Source organism: Gobius niger (genome assembly GCF_951799975.1).
Source record: "Gobius niger genome assembly, chromosome: 6".
NCBI lineage: Eukaryota > Metazoa > Chordata > Actinopteri > Gobiiformes > Gobiidae > Gobius > Gobius niger.
The window spans coordinates 21254115-21275604 of record NC_136857.1 but is presented as its reverse complement, the minus strand read 5'-3'; the positions used below and the strand labels follow the sequence as shown (position 1 = coordinate 21275604).

The following is a 21490-nucleotide window of genomic DNA, read 5'->3' as shown; positions in this document are numbered from 1 at the left end:
CCCCTCTAGTTCCATGTGAAAGTTCTGACATTCCCCTCTAAATACACTGTGAAAATACATTACAAATAACTCTTTAAGAGTTTGTACGAGACTTCCAAACAAAACAATCAAACATAATTCTTTCTCTACATATGAACATGAAGCTTTTGTTACTTATAGATTGGCTCACACTGGGAAAATTAACCGAATATGTTACCCAGGTGACAGTAACAGTGTAATAAAACTTCTCAATCTCCTCAAAAGTTGCTGAAGAAAATTGAGTAACTGATTGTAGTACGTGAGTATGTAAAAACAAAAGACAAATCCACATCTGCCCCGTCTCAGTTCAACGCTACAGGACCATAGAATGTGATTTACCTAAAACCTTGCAATACTTTTCGCATACAAGACGAGATTATCCAGTTTCAGCAAAAGTTCTGGGTGCATCATGACAAAGCGAAACAAAGTATGTGTATTATATTTTTATGGCATCAACATTAGGCTATTACTACATTATACAAAAACAGCACCATACACTGCACTTTATGTATTTAATGACAACACTTCTATTGTCTTTCCCAATTCTGATAATAAAACCTCAAAGACATTGCCTCCTGCACACAAAACAGTTCAACACGTATTTAAGACCAGTTTTTTTAACAGATTAAACTGGCAGCTGACTTATTTCAAGCCACAGCTTATTCTTATTGTGTTATACGTCGAGGTTTTGTTCAAATATGTGTGGTTGCATGTGTAAATAGTGGTTCCCCGTCCAATCAAAATATGGATGAAGATAAATAATTCAGCAGTGGTCATGTTGTAAAATTCATGTCTGCATTTGAGACAAGGCAGACAAGAAGCCACTCACATTCTTTTGGAGGCTTTTGAAAAGTGGTCCTAGGAGCGAGACAGCACTAAAGCACAAGTGTCAGTGCGATGGGCTCCTCTGAGCGCCTGCTTTGCCTCACAACCTGTTGGACATGTTTTATGTACCCTGGGCCCACATTTCACAACCTGCCCCCCTCTCCTCGCACTGAGAGTGGACACAGCCGGCCAGAGGAGAAAGCCCATGGTGGAATTTATTGTGTTTGTTAACAGCCCCAGATGAAAGCCTGCGTGCAATTGTAAAACAGATGTAATGCCCTTACAGCTGCTCCATTGCTCTGCTAATCCCCTGCCTAACGTCCCACACTTCCCCAGAACCTGCACCCACTCCTCACCCCCCCCAACACCCTCACCTCCGCTGGGCTCAGGTTACAGGCCCTCCTCCCCCATCAGAGACCCCCATTGTTCCTGCACTAACTCACTCCACCGACCTGCTAATGGCTTGTTGTCAGTCTGCATACAAACAAAATGACATGACATATTGCAATTATGGCCTTGGTCAAAGTCCGGAATGAAAATAAAGTGAGGGCTTCGGGAGGGGGATGGGATGCTTCCCTCTCATACACACTGAGAAAAAGACGCCTTTGCTTTTGCTTGAGTCACCAAATACATGTTTAGGACATGTCTACATTAGTAAGTTCTGTCACATGTTTGAAATCAGATGCTTTAGTTCCATTGGGTTTTGGTCTTTAGTTTGTCAGCAGTGACTTTGTCAGTAGTGACTATTTATTTGTATCTGGGCAAATAAAAACAGTTTTCCACTAATAATTTCTTCATTAAGTGTCCTAATATTTACATCTGAGACATAATTTAACATAACAGGAAGTGAGGAAACAAACAAAATTAGGTTTCTGTTAGCTCATGCATTTATTGAGTTTTTGTTGCAGTAGCTCATTCTCAGAAACTTCGATAACTTGAGTGTTTCTCCCATTGCAGGGGCTTTGTGATGACCAGTCTGTTCTAGGCTTATTCTGTTGTTATTGAATTCTGACAGTGCATACAAATCTGCAAATGCTTGTTTGACTTAAGTCATTTATTTATAAACTTTTTGTTAACCACATAGTGTTGTACTGACCACACTCTGAGAGGTCTGTTCCCTCCGCTCCCTCAGAACATGTGTTTGTTTTAGTTGGCCGCCGACTCCCTTTAAGCCATGCACAGTTTAACTCAGCACTCGCCTGAGGCAGACATGACCTCTCTCTCTTTTAAAGCCCAGTGCAGAACTTCATTGCGGGGGCCCTCACATTTACCCCTGTAGAGCTGAGGGCCCTGTGAGCTGTCGCACCACCGTGTTCCCCTTTCATCCATCTATCCCAGCACACATTCATCACTGTCGCCATCTCATCCATCTTAACTTGCACCGACAAACCTGAGGGTCCCTCAGGGGCCACTCCAGAGCCACTGTGCCCTTCAACGTTCAGGCCCTTGCACTCAGTCTCAATAAACAAACACAGAGCCACTCAAGGCATGGGGCCCCAAATGACAAACAGAACAGAAACAGGAAAGGAAAAAGTTAGTCAGTTGTTTGAGCTCAGGAGAGACATGCATTTATGAGCACCAGAGAGGTGTCTTCAGAGGCCGACGGGCCCACTGTCCACACAAGCACAAAGGCACATGGACTCCTCAGCCTCACCCGCTTTACTGAACGGCACGCTTTTATGTACTGCTCCTATGTGGCAGATCCAGAATATTTGACTGCTGCCATCAATGACTAATCAAAGCTGCAGAGCCATGACAGTTAGTAAATCAGGGGCAGCGAGTTTATTGCAAATATATGTTGCTCTGAAATGTTAAAATAATCACACGATGTCCAAGTTAAAAAGATAATTACTTGCAGCCTTGGTAATTGTCAGCGTCAGTCCAGTGAATGCACCACACTTGAGCCCCAGTTCACTATTGTGGAGCTTTAGCTCCTGTCTCAGTGCCGTCTTGTCTCAGGGCCAAGACTGGGTTTCCGTGCTTTGATTGTCCGAGCTGGGAGGGAAGTGTTGCATCAACTTAACACTTCCTGTTTCCTGTTGTGCAGCCACAGTCCCAAATTTAAAACTGTCCCTTCTGTGTAGTACCTGGAAGTGCCCTTCATCGAGGAACTGCACTTTTAAAGTTCACTTGGAGTCACCGCTCCCTCAGCTTGACTCTGATCTACCACTGAAACTCAAAGCATACAGTGGGCTCGCTTAGAGGATTAGGAGGTGAAACTACGGGTTATGTTGGTTTGAGCAGTTTAGACCAATATTGCATTTTCTGGTTGGACCAACAAAGTATAAGATATTGATCAAGATGTGTTGAGATTATTACCAAATACCTCCAAAAAGCATAAAATCTACAAAGTACAGTATTCTGAAAAGCACGATATAGGATTAGGAGTAGCTCAGCGAGAGAGTATTTGGAAAATAATCGGAAGGTACAAGCAGCTACAGTGGGTGCCCACTTCCCGTTTTCCGCTTTCAGCTCCTGCATGGCACAGTGCTCATCTATCCATCTATCCTTGTTTCATTGCATTTGGATGTGTTGCTAGTGTGGCATATTTTGAGACCATCATTTTCCCGCCTGTGATGAGCCGTGGTGATACCACTGTGAGTTGAACAGACTGCGGCCTCTGATTTATGTGTAAAGAGAAGACGGGACTTTATAAATAAATCATATTAAAATCTCTTGATAACCTAGAGCCCAAACTGTACCTTCCTCAGCTCACTGTATTAAGTGTATGAAATGGTGTAGTTTAGTCTCCATTGTAAGTGACTGTGGTGACTGTGTCCTTATGGGTGGTGTGCACAGGAATGCTCTCTGATTATAGAGGCTGCTCTGGTGGAAGGCCCAGCGCGCCGCAGCCTAGTGCTCCTGTCTTCTGCTGCCATGTGGCACCGGGCTATTCCCATGCGCTGCTGCCTGTGTGTTTTTCCTGTCAGAGTTTGAATGGCGTGGCATTCTGCAGGAACGCTGGTCAGCTATGAATGGCCAGGCTAATGGGTGAGCTGGGCGCCTTTCTGGGGAGATGAGGAAGAGAGAAGGGAGGGAAAGAATTCAGGGATTAGGAGCGGCAGGAGCAGGCAGGAGAAGGCGTAGGAGTCAGGGTTAGAGGAGGCAGCTGTTGTCCCTCCTCAATGGGAGAGTGGAGCCGGCGTCTTTTCTTCAGACCTCAGCAGGATACAGTATACCTCTGTTCTGCTCCTGTCCCACCTCTCTGCACAGTCCCGGGACTGTTAATGAGTAGCAGCGGCTGTGGGGCTAACAGCTGGCTGCCTGCTCACGAGCTGGGGTTAATGCAAGTGTAAGTGTGCTCACTATTGTGATGTGTGACTGATATTGTGACAAATGAGTGTTTATAACAATGCTCGGCTTTGGGCCTTTTAGTGATACGGATTAATGAACCAATCAACACGGCGTTAAGATCCAGTGGAACTCAAATGCAGAAAGCAGATGTGGGCAGAGTGAAGCAAGCTCTCTATGCAAACACCTCAGTCAAATAAACTCAGCAGATGATTGAAGGAATCTGGAATTTTGTCTAAAAGTTAACTACTAATCCAGTCCAATGAGGGGTTTACTTTCATTTACAAAAGTAGGCTGTGTTTACTGTGTTTTGGCTCATGGTACAAGCAAAAAGTAACCAGATTAATCTCAAATTTTGATTAAATAAACAACATTCAAACCCCTCAGCTTCATCAGAGTGCGTGCATTACTATAGTTGATAGAAGTATTGTGATACCTTGGTGGACCCTCTTTTGACTTTCTCTCCTCCCAGTGTGGAGCAGCGGCACATAGATCAAACCCTCTGATGATGTGCAGCCTCTCCGAGTGCGGCCACATAGAACCGTGGGGAGCCGGTCTGAGTCTCGCGAACATGATCGGCCTGGTCTTCGTCCTTGACTCTCACTGCATGTGCCGCTTGGAATCTGACATCCAATCTTCTGTTTGTCTTTGACTTTATGTTACATGGCTTCTCCCGAGCCGTCCGTATCAGTTTGGATGTAGCGCGCGCATAAACAGTGATATGTACAAGCACTACCGATGTCAGCGGTACATCTGTGACTATCATATTCCCGTACTTTTTTTTTTTTTTTTTTTTTAAGATTACGAGAAACCAGTTACCCGACCGACAAACATTTCTTTCTGATGCTTTTGTTTTATTTGACTGAGCTTGTGTTATTAAAACTATACACTACAAAAAGTAAATATCAAGCATTGGCTTAAATGACTTGAATTGAGGAAATGTATCTTGTTTTGAGCGGTTTTTCACTCATTTAGACACTTTTCCTGATCGGACCAAGTTTACTTTGCTTGTTTGAGGACATTTCAGACCAGTTCTAGGATAAATCTCGCTTGAAATAAGAAAGTAAAATTGCCAATGAGATAAGACCAATTTTCTTACCCCATTGGCAAACAAAATTACCTGAAATAAGGACGAAATGTATTGAAACGAGTCAGAAACATCTCAGAACAAGTGAAATAATCTAGGACAAATGCCCAAGAACTTCTTAACTAGCCAAAACAACTAAAATTTGGATTATTATGCTCAAATTGAGATGTTTATACTGATTTCAAGCACTCCTACCACAGGCTTTCTTGGTTTCTTGTTGTGGTCTATTTACTTACTGTTTATTGACAAATTCAACGTCCACATAGCTAAGCCCTGACCTAGAAATACACCTTGCATAACGTATTCTTGTTGCCGTTTGTCTTGCCACTGCTTTGCGTTACTTTCCCTGCGCCTGTGCCGAGATCGTCGCCTCTCATTTACACATCTCTCGCCTTGCGCTGGTGTTTGGCTGTTTAGTGCCGAGGGCGATGCCAGTTGTAAGTAGCAGGAAGGAAGCGTGTGTGCTGCTTGTGCGCAGATTGCCTTGGCAGAGAGACACGAACAGGTGACAGGCCGGGCCCTATAATCCCCGCTCTGAAGTGGTCCCGGGACATGTCTGAGTGTGCACACTGAACACAGAGGAGCGCATGTGAGAGTGCGAAGGGCCCCATTTGAGACGAGCCCGGCTCATTTTCACTCTGCGGGCAGGCTCTCACACAGATTTCACACTGCATTAAGTTCATATTTCAGCAAAGCTCTGCGCACAGCTGGACGCGCTACCTGCACCTCTTTATTCTGCGCTGGGGCCCGAGAAGCCGCTTCATCTCAGTGAAGTGATAGAGTTTCAAAAGTCTCCATGTGGGTCCTGAATGGAAAGAATGACCTCAACTTTATTTTAGTCTTGTAGTGCCCTCGCTCTCCATCAAACACTGTGTGTGTGACCCTAGAGATTTGGAAGATTTCAAGCTACATTCACCTTGGGCAATTAACGAAACAAAACTACTTATTGTAAACAACAAGGGTCGGCTATTGCCTGGCCTGCCAAACTACATGCTTTTTCATAGATATTTCAAAGACATATAGTCTGGGAGCAAGCATGATCTCAATGATTTCCCATGGGCGTGATTGACAGACGGCATCAACCAATCAGAGAAACGCTAGATACGTCGCAGCAACAAGCGTCAGGAAGCCTTTCCAAAAACGTCCTTATTTACAAGGAACGCTTCGAACGCTGCTTCTTGCTCCGGTTTTAGGGATTACATTTTTTTTTAATGATTTATAACAGATGAAAGAGCAGAAGAAAACATCGTATCACTCGCCACGTTTTGGTAGAGTGTGGTGACGGCTTCCGCCTCTTCGGGGAATGAAGTCCCGCCTCTCGGTGCGTGATTGGACCGATGTGGGTAAAATCGTGAAATGATAGGCTGCGAGGAGCTGTCCAGACGGTTCTTCTTTTGAACAGAAAGGAGGAGTGTCTGGCAGGCCAGGCAAGGTCGGCTAATGGCAGCTCTAACGTCTCCCCTCCAGAGCAGGGCTTGAATCTAGTTTCCAGATCAGGGATCTTCAGAAATGGGGAAGCCAATCCAGAATTTACATTACTTTTTGAAAATGTTTGCTACAATGGATCATGTCTGGATCACTGAGAGCTTACATTACCAGCTAGTCAAATACTGGAAGACATTTATTTGGCAACCCTTTTACACTCTTAAGCTACTTGGCCCAGTAGCCAATGAGCAATGATGTCAAGCCCTGAACATAACCTGCCCTCTGATTATTAGTCATCATGTTTTTGAAGGGTTTAGTAAAAATACACAATGGATAAATAGATAAAAATGATCACAGTCCTTTGATCATTTATCGTTTTTATTCTTTAAAAAGTAAAACATTAACATGCATTGCCTGTTTAAGACTTTTGATTTCCAGCATGCAAATATAAATCTTTTTTTTCTTCTCTTTTTTTTAAGAGGCTGCGTTGACAAGTGGATTCCATGTATTCATTACTGGTCATAAATCATTTGTTAACTTTAATTCTCTTTTAATTCCCCTTTAGTAATAAGTCTGATCTCTCCCATTCATGTTGTATTGGTTGGGTGTGGAGCTTATAGTAGTTCATTAAACTACTTTTGAATGAACTGTACAAACAACCAAACAGACTACAGGATGCATTATTGATACAGTACGCTGGGAAAAAATGTCTTTTTACATATTCGTTTTGAAAAGCACTGTTGTGATTGTTGTGATTGCTCAATCTGGTGGATACAGGTATGAATGGGAGGGGATCAGACCGTGGCTAAGGTTGAAGGTAAAGGGCAGAGCTTCGGTTAAACATTAGCCTGTGTGTACTATGTAAAGCATTTGTTTTATTGCCACACAACTGTTCAAGGGAAACTGTAGAGTGATTTTGTCTTGTGCCAAACTGTAGAGGAGGAGGTGGGAAGGAGTATATTTTCTTGCCGTGCACCAAGGCCTGACTCTGAGCTGTGGAATGCAGGACGACTAGTTGTGTTTGTTGAGACAGACGGAGAGGAGCAGCACTCAGGGGTTGATAAGTTCTTGAAGGAGTGGCAGCCAGAACTTCTAGGTCTGATGAGAAGAGTCAACAGAGCCATGTTTTCCCCACGTGTGTCAACCCTCCAGAGCCTGTCCCTAAGTTCAGCCTGGTGTCCTCTGCTCAGCCAGGTTCATCAACAGAGCCAGGACAGACCAGGAGTATGTGGGGTGGGGCCTGTTATTGTCAGCGCTCACCTGCTCATGTGAGTGCCCTGTCTGTTTACAGAGTGTCCGCAAGGCTTCTTCAAACCTACTGCATCTGGGGACAAGTGTCAGCCGTGTCCTGCCTATACCCAGATGCAGGGGACAGGCGCGGAGTCCTGCCCCTGCCTAGAGGGCTTCTACAGGGCCCAAACCGACTCAGAGATGGACCCCTGCTCAGGTGAGTGTCTAAAAAGTTACAGTACCATTTACGACACAACTGCTCACTGTCTCATACAGTTTTGTAGATCTTCATAAAAGCAGCGCAGAATTTAAACAAAAAAGGATATCAGTACTATTCTTTAAAAAAGTGAATAGTTAGCAGTTGTAGTTACATTTATAAATTGGCATATTGGCATATTTTATCACATGTTTCTAACTTCCTGCGATCATCTCCCTGCCTAGGCCTCCCGTCAGCCCCGCGGAACCTTGTGGCTAGCACCACACAGCTGTCTGCTGGGAAGCTGCTCCTGTCTTGGAGCCCCCCTGAGGACACTGGGGGGCGCTCTGACATCACCTACAGTGTGGAGTGCCAGCGCTGTGATGGGCTCGTGTGCCAGCCCTGCGGGGAGAAGATCCGCTACAATCCCTCCAGCTCCGGGCTGACTGAAACCCGGGTGTCTGTGAGCGAGCTGGACGCTCATCTCAACTACACCTTCATCGTGGAGGCGCACAGCGGCGTGTCTGTGTACGCACATCAGCTGCCCTCCACCAGCGCCCTCACCACCTCCCTCCACTACACAGGTGGGTGCCATTATGACAGATGCTAACTGAGGAAGTGAGATAAAGTCCACTGCACTGGAAACCACAACAGCTCCCAAACTGTACTATCGTGATACATTCCCCACTTTATTGTGAGATAGTGCTACTGTCAAAAACTCACCACATTCCATCACAAAGTCTGTAACTATGTAAATGGGAAAAGGATTGGTTTTCTCCCAGCACTAGAGCTCAGGTCTAACGTTCAGTGTTACTAATGCCCGTATTTACCTTGCTGAAGGTAACAAATCATATATATGTTTACTGTCATATTTTTCCATCCTCTCACATAGTAAATGTATCAATGTTTTCTTATCAGAGCCTCCAAAGATCACCATGATGAAGCTGCTGGAGAAGACGCCCACCAGCTTGTCCATCTCCTGGGCAGTGTCCCCTAAAGCCCGTGTCCAGCCGCCTGCCTTCCGCTACGAGCTCATGTACCGCAAGAATGTGAGATCCTAGTAATCTGTTTTCTGCAGAAATCTAGCAGCTTAACCAGTTTTAACCTCTTTTATGACGTTGACTATTAACAGGACGCGAACTCGGATGTGACCACATACACAGTCCTTGTCCTGGACAAGAACTCCGTGCAGGTCATTGACCTGGCCCCTGCGACGGCCTACACGTTCCGGGTGCATGCGGTGGGCACAGACGGCAGTCATGGTTCTAGCATGGAGGAGCAGTTCGAGACCTCGTCTGAAGGTACGCATGGGGGCACAAAGAATGAAATATGTTTGAGATAGCGGGAACAAAGTTATTAAAGTAGTTTATTTACAACTTGTGTGAGTGGTCTGACTCTCTGCCCTCCTCAGTAGACTCCCTGACCACCAGTAACACAGCAGTGATCTTCGGCGCAGCGCTGGGTGGGGCAGCCATGTTGGTCATCGTAGTCGTGGTGCTGTTCCTGCGCAGACGGTCAGTTAACCCACCCCCCCCTCCCCACCTCTGATAGGACCCCTCTCACTTTCCCCGTCAGTGTTACCCTGTCCCATCCTGTAACACTTCTTATTATAACTGCTTCCTGTCTCATTCTCCGCTGCTTCCTTTTGTGGAGCCCTCACTCTCACCTCAGCTCCCCTCTCTGCTGCTCTCACCCGGGCTTTATCTGCCTGTGTGCCAGAGCCGCTCAGGAGGGCTCAGCGCTGAATGGGCCCCTGTCATTACTCCGGGTTTATTCTACAGCGCGCGTTGGGGAGGAAATGAGTGGGAGGGGGACATTGTGATGATAAGAGGCTGGCTCTTTCTGAAGCTCTTTGAGAAGATGACCCGGGCTGGTACTGTACAGCCACAACCTCAGCGGCCCACCTTGGCTCTAATTTTTTTCATCTCAAAACACACTCTTATCAAAAAGCTGCTTTCTTTTAGTAAAAAGCGCAGGGGCAGCTGTGGAATTCTATACAACCGCCTGGGTTTTACAAAGGTTTCTATGGGCTATAGACCGCGCTGGTGCAAATGATACAATGGCAAGACCTGCGGCTTGCTTTGATGGAGGAGGGATATGAATGTTTAAATCCTGTCTTTGCCTGCAGAAATAGAGGCTCTCATGTGAGACAAGGACCAGAGGACACATACTTCTCCAGCTCAGGTACAACTTTTATGTATTTTTTAATGAAACCTTTGCTAGAAGAGTTCACATTTCAAATTTAATTAGGGCTGCAATCCAGTAACTACAGTCTATGATAAAAATACTGCATGTATGCTTTTGTATGTCAGGTTTATTGATAGTGTTGGGCAATTATCCGTGATGTTGCCTTTTATTTACGTAACTTTGTACATACAGAACTCACCCAAATAAGAAAATGACTGATATCCCTTTGTAAACATGCCCCTTGTTTTTCACAGAGCAACTGAAGCCGCTCAAGACCTACGTGGACCCGCACACATACGAAGATCCCAACGCGGCCGTCATGAAGTTTGCGGCTGAGATACACCCGAGCCACATCACCAAGCAGAAGGTGATCGGCGCCGGTGAGTGACGTGCGCTGAAAGATCAGCCATGATCCGCCAGCTCTGTGTTTGGATTGTGTGTTCCAGCTTCACGGCTCAGGTGACAGCGCTTACTCTAGAGCCCCCACTCCTTTGTCAGGCCGTTCCCGCGACAACAAGTCGTAACATTTGGTGTGGTAACTCTTGGCATGTAGAGATGGGATCATTTACAAAAGAAAGGTGTTTTGTTTTTTTCCCGGGATGCAGCTAAACCCTCCTCCGCAGCTCTCTCCCTGTAGTGGAGTGTAACCACCTTTAGCCCCTGAACCCACAGGCGCTCAGGACACCCCCTCTCCTCCCTGTTTCCCACGACCACAGACTGTGCTCATGTGACAGCTGATTCCCATGCCCCTTGTGAGGGCCCCCAGTGAGGGCCCCAGTGAAGGGCCGCCACCCGCTCCCTGAACACCTCGCTCTGAGCCCTGGGGCAGACACACACGCGGCCACACACGCCATAGATACGATACGATATGAAGATACGAAGATATGATATAAAGATACGTTATAAAGTTACGATAGATATAAAGATCGATTCTTGAAAAAAGACAAAATAGCAACAAAAATGACACAATAAAAAAGTGACAAAAACTACAGAGTAATGAACAAAAAAGTGACAAAAACACTCAAAAGAGCTATGAAAAAAACTATGAAAACACAACAAAAGAGCCACAAAAAGTGACAAAAATGGACGAAAACACAACAAAAAAAACACAAAAACACCTCAAATATGTGACAAAAAAGTTGCAATCAGTTTCGCAGGTCTTAGCTGTCAAATGAGCCGTTACACCGATTTGGGTAAAGCCGAACGGCAGAAAATGTCCTCGGTGAAAGCGGGGTGTAAGGGGTTGACTTAAATGAGTTTGCTCTTCTCTGACCCTGATGTTCTTTGTCACACAGGTGAGTTTGGAGAGGTGTACCGCGGCATCTTGAAGGCCCCTGGGAGAAAAGAAGTGGCTGTGGCCGTAAAGACCCTGAAACCCGGCTACAGTGAGAAGCAGAGGCAGGACTTCCTGAGTGAGGCCTCCATCATGGGCCAGTTCTCACACCAGAACATCATCCGCCTGGAGGGCGTAGTCACTAAATGTACATGCACACTCCTGCCTCATTTAGTGTTGTGCTGCTGCGTGATTTACACCTGAGTGACACCTGTCTTTTTGTGCAGTCAAACACGCCATGATCATCACCGAGTACATGGAGAACGGAGCTCTGGACCGATTCCTCAGGGTACAGTCATTACAGTCATTAGTCGTCGAGCTATAATAATGGAATTAAGTTTTTAAAGACAAACTAGAAACTACCTTTTTGTGCTGTGCAGGACCACGATGGGGAGTTCCCGTCCTTCCAGCTGGTTGGCATGCTGCGTGGGATTGCTGCTGGGATGAAGTACCTCTCTGACATGAGCTACGTGCACCGGGATCTGGCAGCGCGCAACATCCTGGTCAACAACACTATGGAGTGCAAGGTGTCAGACTTTGGCCTGTCCCGGGTGTTAGAGGATGACCCTGAGGGCACCTACACCACCAGCGTGAGTCTCACTGTGCAATTATATGTGTTTCATCCAGCCGTCTATCTGTTTCTTTTATGTTATCTCATTAGATTTGCAAAAGCAGATGTTTTAATTACCACAGCCAGGTATAAAAACTGTTTACTTTTATTTGCACATAGGGAGGTAAGATTCCCATCCGCTGGACCGCCCCAGAGGCCATTGCCTACAGGAAGTTCACTTCAGCCAGTGATGTGTGGAGCTTTGGAATCGTCATGTGGGAGGTGATGGCGTTTGGAGAGAGGCCGTACTGGGACATGAGCAACCACGAGGTGAGAGACACTTCCAGTCCGATGATCACAGCTTTGTACATTATCACATTTTTATACTGTTTGGACTTGTTTGGCAGCAGTTCAAATAATCTTTCATTCGTATTCATACGTAAGGCAAGTTTTTCAGCTGCTGGGTCACATTGTACTAAGCAAAATGTTGTCCCTTGAAGGTTATGAAGGCAATAAACGAGGCCTTCCGTCTGCCCGCGCCCATGGACTGCCCCTCTGCCGTGTACCAGCTCATGCTGCAGTGCTGGCTGCAGGACCGATCCAAGAGGCCCAAGTTCGGAGACATCGTCCCTCTGCTGGACAAGCTGCTGCGGAGCCCTGACTCCCTTAAGACCATCGCGGACTTCGACCCCCGGTAACATTTATTTACACTCTGCAGTGAGACACCTGAGTGTATATTTGTCCAAGAGAGACTGTACTGCTGCTGCCGCCATCAGACTTCTGTCAGGCTCATATTTAGTCTGAGCTGTTAATTTGATTTCCTGGTGCTCGGGGACTGACTTCATACAGGCCTGGAAGGAGATTATGTCATGGACACTTATTCCATTTTATGAAGTTTAACTCCTAACTCCTTACTAAAAGGTAAACAAAGCTTGGACAGCACCTCAGGACCACACCTCAGCAACATCCCTGACAGTCCTAATAATAAAACCTATACAAACAATTAAATCAATCTGAATCAAATTGTCCTGCAGGATGGCCAAGGAGGTTGGTCGTCGCACACATTTCTGGTCCCAATAATTGGTGAATTTCTCTCTCTTTCTCCATTTTATGCTGCTCGTTGTCCAGTCCAATAAAAGGGCCAAATGTCTATGGTATATAATATCAGAATGTCTGACCTTACTGTCAGTACTATTAGTAGTATAATTCAAAAACAACAGCAAAAATAACTATAATTGTTTCTGGAGCGTTTATTAAAATTATGTGGTTCGCCGCAGTTCTGCTTTGAAACGCTGGACCAGCACTTAGCGGAATGGAGTTTGAACCTTTTTTTCCATTTGGAAAACATAGCTTCCAAGCTATTTTACTTGGTAGAAATCCAGTAGGACCATTTGTCTAGTGGGTGTGGTTATTCCTCTAATTTGTATACTGTAAGTGTATCTGGTTGTAGCAATTTCCATGGAAGACCAGACAAATTATTTTCTTAAAAAAAGGAAGAACTCACAGTAAATGCTTGATAATATGTAAACTACAAAAATAGACATTGTTTATGCATGTTTTAATTGACCCCGAGATGTTTTGCTTAAGGACACTAACTATAAGCCCAGTGCAGCATTTTTGGGGAATTGATTTTGGCCCTTTTCCACTTTAAAACAATTCAAAGTCGAGCCAAGAATGTAAATACAGGCCCACAGCCGAGAGCGCTTTGCTGAAATGGAGCAGTCCTGGGAGCAATCTCACATGCCTCACTTTCGTACATCTGCACTGGAGAGGTTATCTGTGATTTCTACTTTTTACTAACCACAGACGAGCGTATGGCTCAGATGTGCTATATTACACGCTCTGATGAAGATTAAATTTGATATGACATTTTCAAACGGGTGTAATTTGGTCTTCACTGTCTCGGGCGACCTCTGCAGCACTCATGTGTGACTAAGCTCTGCCTGGCCACATGCCTTTAGTTTACCAAGTAATAGCAGCAGCTATTGTGTAAAATGGTTTTAAGGTGGCCGCCTGTTAGGGCACTTAGCCCCAGGAAAATGTGTGCACAGTACTCCAGTAACAGAGTTGAGCCGTGATTAAGGCTTGTATTTAATTTAAAATCACTACCACAACTTTCATAAAAAGTCGTGTTTTACAAAGGTCCTTTTTCTTATCATGACATAACCTGTCAAGATAGTATAAATATAAATATATAATTCACAAAATACTTTATTTTTTATTTTATTGCAGCAACATGTGAAATCATCAGTAGTCATAAGCACAGCCATAAAATTTTCTGTTTCAGGGATTGATTAGTTATGTAAATGGAGAAGAAAGGTAGAAAGCGTGTCTTCATCATGGCCTCCGACCAACTTCACCAACTGTTTTATATTACCACACCGGCTCCCTCTCTGTAATTACAGACCTCAGCGATGCCTTTGTTGTGGAAAAGCTTGTTGATTATTGTCATTTGGAACTACTTTTCTCTCTTTTTCTCCGCAGTGTATCCATCCGCCTCCCCAGCACCAGCGGCTCGGACGGCTCCCCCTTCAGGTCCGTGTCAGAATGGTTGGAGTCCATCAAGATGAGCCAGTACAGCGAGAACTTCAACCGGGCCGGAGTGGTCACCATGGACCAAGTTCTGCAGATGAAAAACGAGTGAGTGCCTTATTTTGTTTAATACAAGTGCTGTTTCACTGGAATTCCCCAACTACGGTATCTGCTTTATGTATTGTCCACCCAAAACATTATCTTGGATCCTTAGTTGGTAGGAGTTTTAACCATGTGATTAACTTCCAATTTGCACTATTACTAATTTCAATAGGGCCTCTATATTCTATCGATGTTCCAAGTAAATGAAGAAATGTGATACACTGGTTTCTTACCTGAGTTCTATGGGGCCCATGTTGTCAGATCAAGCTCAGTAACAGCTGACACTTCCTCCACTCCACTTCCCGTCTGTGTCTGCGGTGTGTGTGGTAGATAGTGTCCATTAGTGTGGCGTGGTAGGGTTGCCATTGCTTTGTTGGTGTGCCCCGGGCCACGTGTAGCTTTAGACGTTGCTCACCATCAACCAGTGGGATGGAGAAGTGAATGAATATACTGTAAAAGTGAATTTGCCATGTAGCACAACATAACAACTACTCAATATCAAGCATGGATTTATTTTTGGCAGCCTAGCATAAACCTATTAACATAGAAAGAATCAACAACTGCCATTGTTTACAAAAAGCTTTAACATATAATACTTACAACCTTGCATTTCTGAAGTCAGGTTACATTAGGCTTTTCAGAGAATTCTGCAATACTGTAATTTGCCACGAGCAATAAGTAACCTACTCTAATGGTGGTGAATAATATGCAACTCTTGGGAGCCAGCACTTTGCATAAGAATGTGCTCCTTTAGCGGTTTATGTTTTCCCAAAAGCGATCTAAAACTTGCAGCCAGCACAAGTATTTCCACACAACATGAGAAATAGTTGATATGGAAAAACTAATGTGGGAGGAAGGCTTGATTTGCGGTCTGCGGTTCGCTCAGTCCCCTCCCCGCTCCGATCTCATCCCTCGCTGGGAGCTCACGCTGGGCCAAGGCTGCAGGACGCTAACCCAGCGCTGCGGCCTGCGGAGGGCACGGGTCTCCGACTTTAAAGTGGAGGAGACCAGCGGAGATTAGTCTGCTGAAGGAGATGGAGGAGAGCTGAAGAAGCCTGGAAGTCGGCGTGTTTGTACTTTCAGTAAGATTGAGGAGGTGAGCTCAGAGCGCACTCTGTGAACCCCACAATGGCATAGTTTGGAGCAATTGGAAGGTCTCAAGTGTAAGGGAGAATTTAATGGGTGAGCTTAACCTTTAGGGGAACGAACGGTTTAGTGGAGCACATAATGGAAGGTTAGGGGAGTTAACAAGAGCCCGGGTCTTTGGAGAGACCACATGAGACATCCTGGGAGCGGGAGGCACGGTCGGCCAGGGGCACACGAGGAGACAGTATAGAGACACATTCAACCAAGAACTGGCATTAGGCACAAATAAACATTTTGTATTAGCCATTGCAACAACCCAAATTCAGACTGGGATCGGAGGGAGTGGCACACCTTTGTGATCGGGCTTACCTTGGAAAACTTAAAGAATTAAGATTACAGTGAAATCTCAAAGAAGTGTATGTTCAAATCCATAGAATTACCTCCCTGCCAATGTATGCCAATCAAACACAATTAGACATGAAATGAGACCAGTTCCATATAATGATCTATAACTGAAGAAGATAAGAGGTCACAATACACTCTCCTATCTGGCCGTTTAAGTCTCTTCTACAGTAAACCTTGACATTATTGCAATGTAAAGATTTTGTTGCTGTTTTTAAGATCACAAATACAAATACATTGTGCAACATGAAATCAGCAAGCGGATGGTTGTCAAAGCCATTTCTTCTGTCGTTTTCGCCTCGGGTCACAGCCACAGTCAAAGGCACATGGCAAAGACTTTGGAAACTCTACTTAATATGTGCTGGTGGAGCAGGTTGGACGTTCCACAATTTGACCATTATTACAGAGCGAAACACATTCCCTTCTTTTGCATGTTTCACGGAATATTTGGATGACAGAAGGGCTTCCCAAAGTGGTGTCTAGAGCCCAAATAGATCAAGGAAATTTTGAGATCATTGAAATGTATATCAATATGGCTTGGGCTGGATACCATCTTTTAACCTCTTAACCCCCGCCTTAAACTAGTGCATTTTATCCTGTTCAGCTTTACCCAAGTTACAGCCTTTAGGTCACTTAAAAAAAAGAAAATCCCCATAACTTTTTTGTTGGATTTTCATTGTGTTTTAGTCACTTTTGTGTGGGTTTCTTTTAATCACTTTTTCATCATTTTTTGGTACATTTTTTATCATATTTTTGTCACTTTTTTTCTGTCTTTTTTGTCACTTTTCATCACTTTTTTGTCACATTTTTCATGATTTTTGGTCACATTTTTATCACTTTTGTGTCGCTTTTTTGTGACTTTTTCATCACACATTTTTTGTCACTTTTTCATAGCTTTTTTGTCACGTTTTTGCTCTTTTTTCAAGAAGCTTTTAGATTCAGGTAAAGTCAAACTGATGAAAATGTGCTCTGTTCAGGCAAGGTTTAAGAGGTGAACATCCATTACCATTCCTGTTATCAGCAATAGTCCATTGATTTTACTTTTGGGGAAGGAAAAACATGAAATCGTCTTGCGAATAGAGTGACTACTGTCACTTCAACTCTCTTTCTGGGGAATGACTGTCAGTAAAGAATCTTTCAGAGCAGCACTTCTCCTCCTTCCTGCACCTGGTCCTGGCAAAAAAAACACTACCTCTGCAGCTGACTCCACTCTGGTGCAGCTCTCCGAATCCCGGGGCTTTCTGTGCTCACACATGATGTCAAAGCTGTGAAGACCTAAACACGGCGGCGAGGAGCAGGGCTGTAATTATCGTCTTAATGACTTAACGAGGATTCTCCCCTGACCATGAAGGGTCTGGTGAGCGGTAAATAGCAGCCCTCGCTCTCAGAATGCTCCCAGATGCAGATGAAACGGAGGCCACAGATCACACCATGCGTAGCTCTTCAAACGGCCAGCGCGGTGTCACACAGAGACAGTAGAGCTTAGCGGGACGGTGCTGGTGTGGACGTGATGGATGACTGCACACAACTCGCTTTCGCACAACTGAAATGTATAGCACCAGGGCTGCTTCTAGATTTGTGAGGCCCCCGAGTGCCGAAACTCTGTGAGACCCCATTTCCATAGCAACAACAAGGGGATTTCTTGGAGAAGGGCATGCTGCGGACGCGGATTTACTGATAAAAATATAACTAAATTACTTGAGTTGTCCTGGCGTACGTCTGGTGTGGCCATTGCTCAGTCCGTAAGACTAATTTAACTAACTCGGAAAACTCTGAGATTAAAGGTGTATTATGCAACTTGTTTGTGGAAAAAAAAGTTGATATTTGCAAAGTTGATCTTGCAGTGACCCTGTGGCTGTATGAGTGGTCAGCATGACGCCTTTATTTTCTATCACCGTGGTCTCTTGGACACTCCAGGATCCAAAGTTTGGAAGGTTTTCACTGCTGATTGACCCTCTCATCAGAAAACCTACAAAACAATTAATCCTGGAGCGTCCTAAAAACCATCGTGGTCAAAAGTAAAGGCGCCATGCTCATACAGGGTCACTACAAGGTCAAATACGCACAAATAGAAACTTTTTTTTTCTTCCTTCTTCCATAAAAGTTGCACAATGCACCTTTAATGTTGTTTCCTGAATATTTAGGAACCCAGTGTATCTTGTATCAAATACATATTTTGTAGGAGAAACATACATTCAGATGAAGTCAGTTTTAACCCCTTTCTTATGCACATCATGCTCCGTACCAGCTGATATCCTCTGCCGTTTGTAAATAAGCTGACACCCTGACATGTCCTTTACTTGCTAGCTATATGAGAGTGTTTATTCTAACAATAATATTTGAGCAGAGCTGGACATACTATCTGCTTGTTTTCAGAAAATAGATTATCTGCATGAGTTGTACTATAGCTATCCAAATACTGTGTCATTAACCTTGATGCCGGCTGTGTGTTCCAGGGACATCAAAAACATTGGTGTGCGCCTGCCGGGACATCTGAAACGAATCGCCTACAGCATCCTGGGCCTTAAGGATCAGACCAGCACCTTGAGTGTGTTCGCTGTGTGACCTCGTTCTTACGCAGGGATCTGATACTCTGACCTATGACCCTCTGAACTCCGAGCTGAGCTGGAGCTAAACGCGAGGAGGGCTTGAACCAGTGGACACTACAGGGAGCAGCGTGTCCACAAGCCGCCTGGGAAAAAAACAGGCATCCAGCAATAATGTCCCACGTAGCCTCACATTTTGTAGATATGATGTTAATACCCACAATCTTTTCATTCATACATACACTGCTATTGTTCCTGCATTTGGCATTCCTGGAGCCGGGAGTGGGAATGACCTAGAGTTGGCGAAAGCTCCAAACAGGCATTTTGGTCCACTTTACTGTCAGCCCAAAAAAACGGACACAGCGAGAGAACAAAGCTACAGCAAGCTAGGGCTGGCCCAGGTGTGAACTCGTGGACTGGAACAGATATTAAGCTATAATCATATAATGATTGTTGTTATATGAAAAAAAAAGACTTTGTGGTACTTTTTAATGTGTATATACTGTACAACCTCTGCTTTAGTTCCCGTTTGAACAGTTTCCAAATATTTCCTAATGTAGCACTTAGCTCCATATTCACTGATGTCAGAAACGACTTTGATATGGCTTTGATTGCATTTTAGCTTGTGTAGCGTGCTGTTCATGGAGGGGAAGATTTTTTAGAATATTCAATTTAAGCCTATATTGATTGACCAGTCTTATGCCACTAAAAATTAAGTGCCATTTTTATTTTGTACTATCATTGAATGCTATTGTTTACCAAACTGCCTTACAACAGTCTATGGCCAATATGACGGATAATAATTCATATAATAGGGCATGACATTACCCATTTTGTAACTGGTTACTAGCAATAAATAAACATCTACCAGCAGTTTTCTAGTTATGTAAAGTTGCCTTAAAGGCTCTATACCAAATTTTGTTTACACACAATAAAAGAGGGGGCGCAATTAGTGGTCCATTTATAACAACCCAGTATTTTAACAGGGACAATGACACAATCAATAAAAACTGCTTTATAATTAGAGTTTTCACAAATGTATGGGTATAGGGCCTGGATCTGAAATCAAAACAATCTTTCTTTAACAGCTGTTTCAAGGCCAAAGAGAGAATACAATCACATTTTAGATTGTTTTAATACTTGGTAAAATCTTAAACCTAGAGAAACGGCTGGTCAGATTTTGTGTGCCTGTTTACCTTTATCCAAGTTGGCCTTGGTTTGAATAATGCTGTTGATGTAATTTCACACTTAATAAGAGTTTGCTTTAATCCTTAATGTAAATTGGGGTTTCAGATTGAATTTGAGTCCAAAGTGCCTGCGCGCGTGTTGTGTTTTATTAAGTGCTCTTATTGATGACTGCAAACCTCTGTGTTACTGATGTACACGCTCTACTTGAATACAACTATCTTCTCATGTACCTGATAGACCCACACTTTGGAAAAGGGACTTTTTTTTTACTCTGTCCTCACAGCTTTTGTACATTTGTCTGATTCTCAAATTATTTTTGTATCTGCTGAAATTGTACTGCCTTTTCTGAATTCTGAAAGCTTCTTCCCTCCTCCTTTCAGTTTTATACCATATTTAATAGTATTTATTTTGTACTTTTTATTTATTTACTCTGTTAAACACTGAGCTGGGATTCAAATTGAAGGTTGTTCTTTTCTTGTTCTTAATAAAAAGCTTTCTAAAATGCCTCATCCTCCTCTTGTGTGCTGCGTGATTGACGGAGGAATTCCATTATGGGGATCGGGATGTTTAGACTTCACCTGGATATCCTTCCGACCCAAATCCAGACTGAGATCCTTTCGTAAACACTGGGGGTCTCCATTACCTGGGTGGGAATTTGAGGACAGGTTCACATCAATTCATTCATTCGAATGACCTTTTGAGGTATTAGCAAGACAAGAAGTGTCTAGACCAGTGCTTCTCAAACCTTTCACACCAAGTACCTCCAAAGAATAAGATAAATGTCTGACTACACCCATAGTTCCCCCATGTCTAGACTTTGACCTAGACATTTCATTTTTCATTGCATGACCTTCTCTTTACTACTAGTTCTTTAAGATTATCTTATATTATAGTAACACTGCACCATGCAATAGTTTGGTTGATGTCCTGGCTGAATCATCTGATCAAATATAACAGAATATAACAGGAAATTACAAGTGGAAACTTCAAAAGTGAACCATTTTATGCTGAAAATAACTCTTTAATTCTGGAGTACAAAGTGAACATTATTCATTCATACTCACATGCGTATATTACTTGCATTTTTGACATTATTGTCCTGATAGTTAGATTTGTCCACTGCTTTGTACGAAGGCTGGGACGATCCACTTATGTCATGATCCAATACGTATCACGATGACGTATTGTGATACAATAAGTGAATATGATAAGTAATGTGTTTATCTTAAAATGTGTATAAAGAAAACAGTAATTTAAGGCAAGTTTATTTATGGAACACAACTCATACACAAGGTAATTCACAGTCCTTCACAGTTGCATAATTTGAAAGATAATAATAAGAAAATGGATCAAATCAATAAAACATCAACATGAAAATTAATTAATTACAGTACAAGGCAAGAGTGCAGATAAAATACTTTCAGTCATACGCATGGGCAAAAATATATGTTTTCAGGATGGAATTTGAACGTTGTCAGAGTTGAGGCCTGTC

General features: G+C 43.8%; 1 protein-coding gene across 2 annotated transcripts in view; it reads left to right on the top strand.

The window, feature by feature from the left end:
- The window catches only part of epha2b (eph receptor A2 b), a 34266-nt gene extending 13905 nt beyond the window's left edge, over positions 1-20361 (top strand). The window contains exons 4-17 of one of the 2 annotated variants that reach the window (XM_079557558.1): positions 7938-8093; positions 8318-8656; positions 8991-9121; positions 9205-9373; positions 9487-9586; positions 10201-10256; positions 10514-10639; positions 11555-11740; positions 11820-11881; positions 11973-12182; positions 12323-12472; positions 12643-12836; positions 14627-14782; positions 18721-20361. In XM_079557558.1, coding sequence (XP_079413684.1) covers positions 7938-8093; positions 8318-8656; positions 8991-9121; positions 9205-9373; positions 9487-9586; positions 10201-10256; positions 10514-10639; positions 11555-11740; positions 11820-11881; positions 11973-12182; positions 12323-12472; positions 12643-12836; positions 14627-14782; positions 18721-18829 — 2144 coding nt within the window. In that variant the 3' untranslated portion in view covers positions 18830-20361. Of the gene's footprint in view, positions 1-7937; positions 8094-8317; positions 8657-8990; positions 9122-9204; positions 9374-9483; positions 9587-10200; positions 10257-10513; positions 10640-11554; positions 11741-11819; positions 11882-11972; positions 12183-12322; positions 12473-12642; positions 12837-14626; positions 14783-18720 lie in introns of both variants that reach the window. The other variant, XM_079557557.1, reaches the window with a different exon arrangement.
- Positions 20362-21490: the final 1129 nt, after the last annotated feature.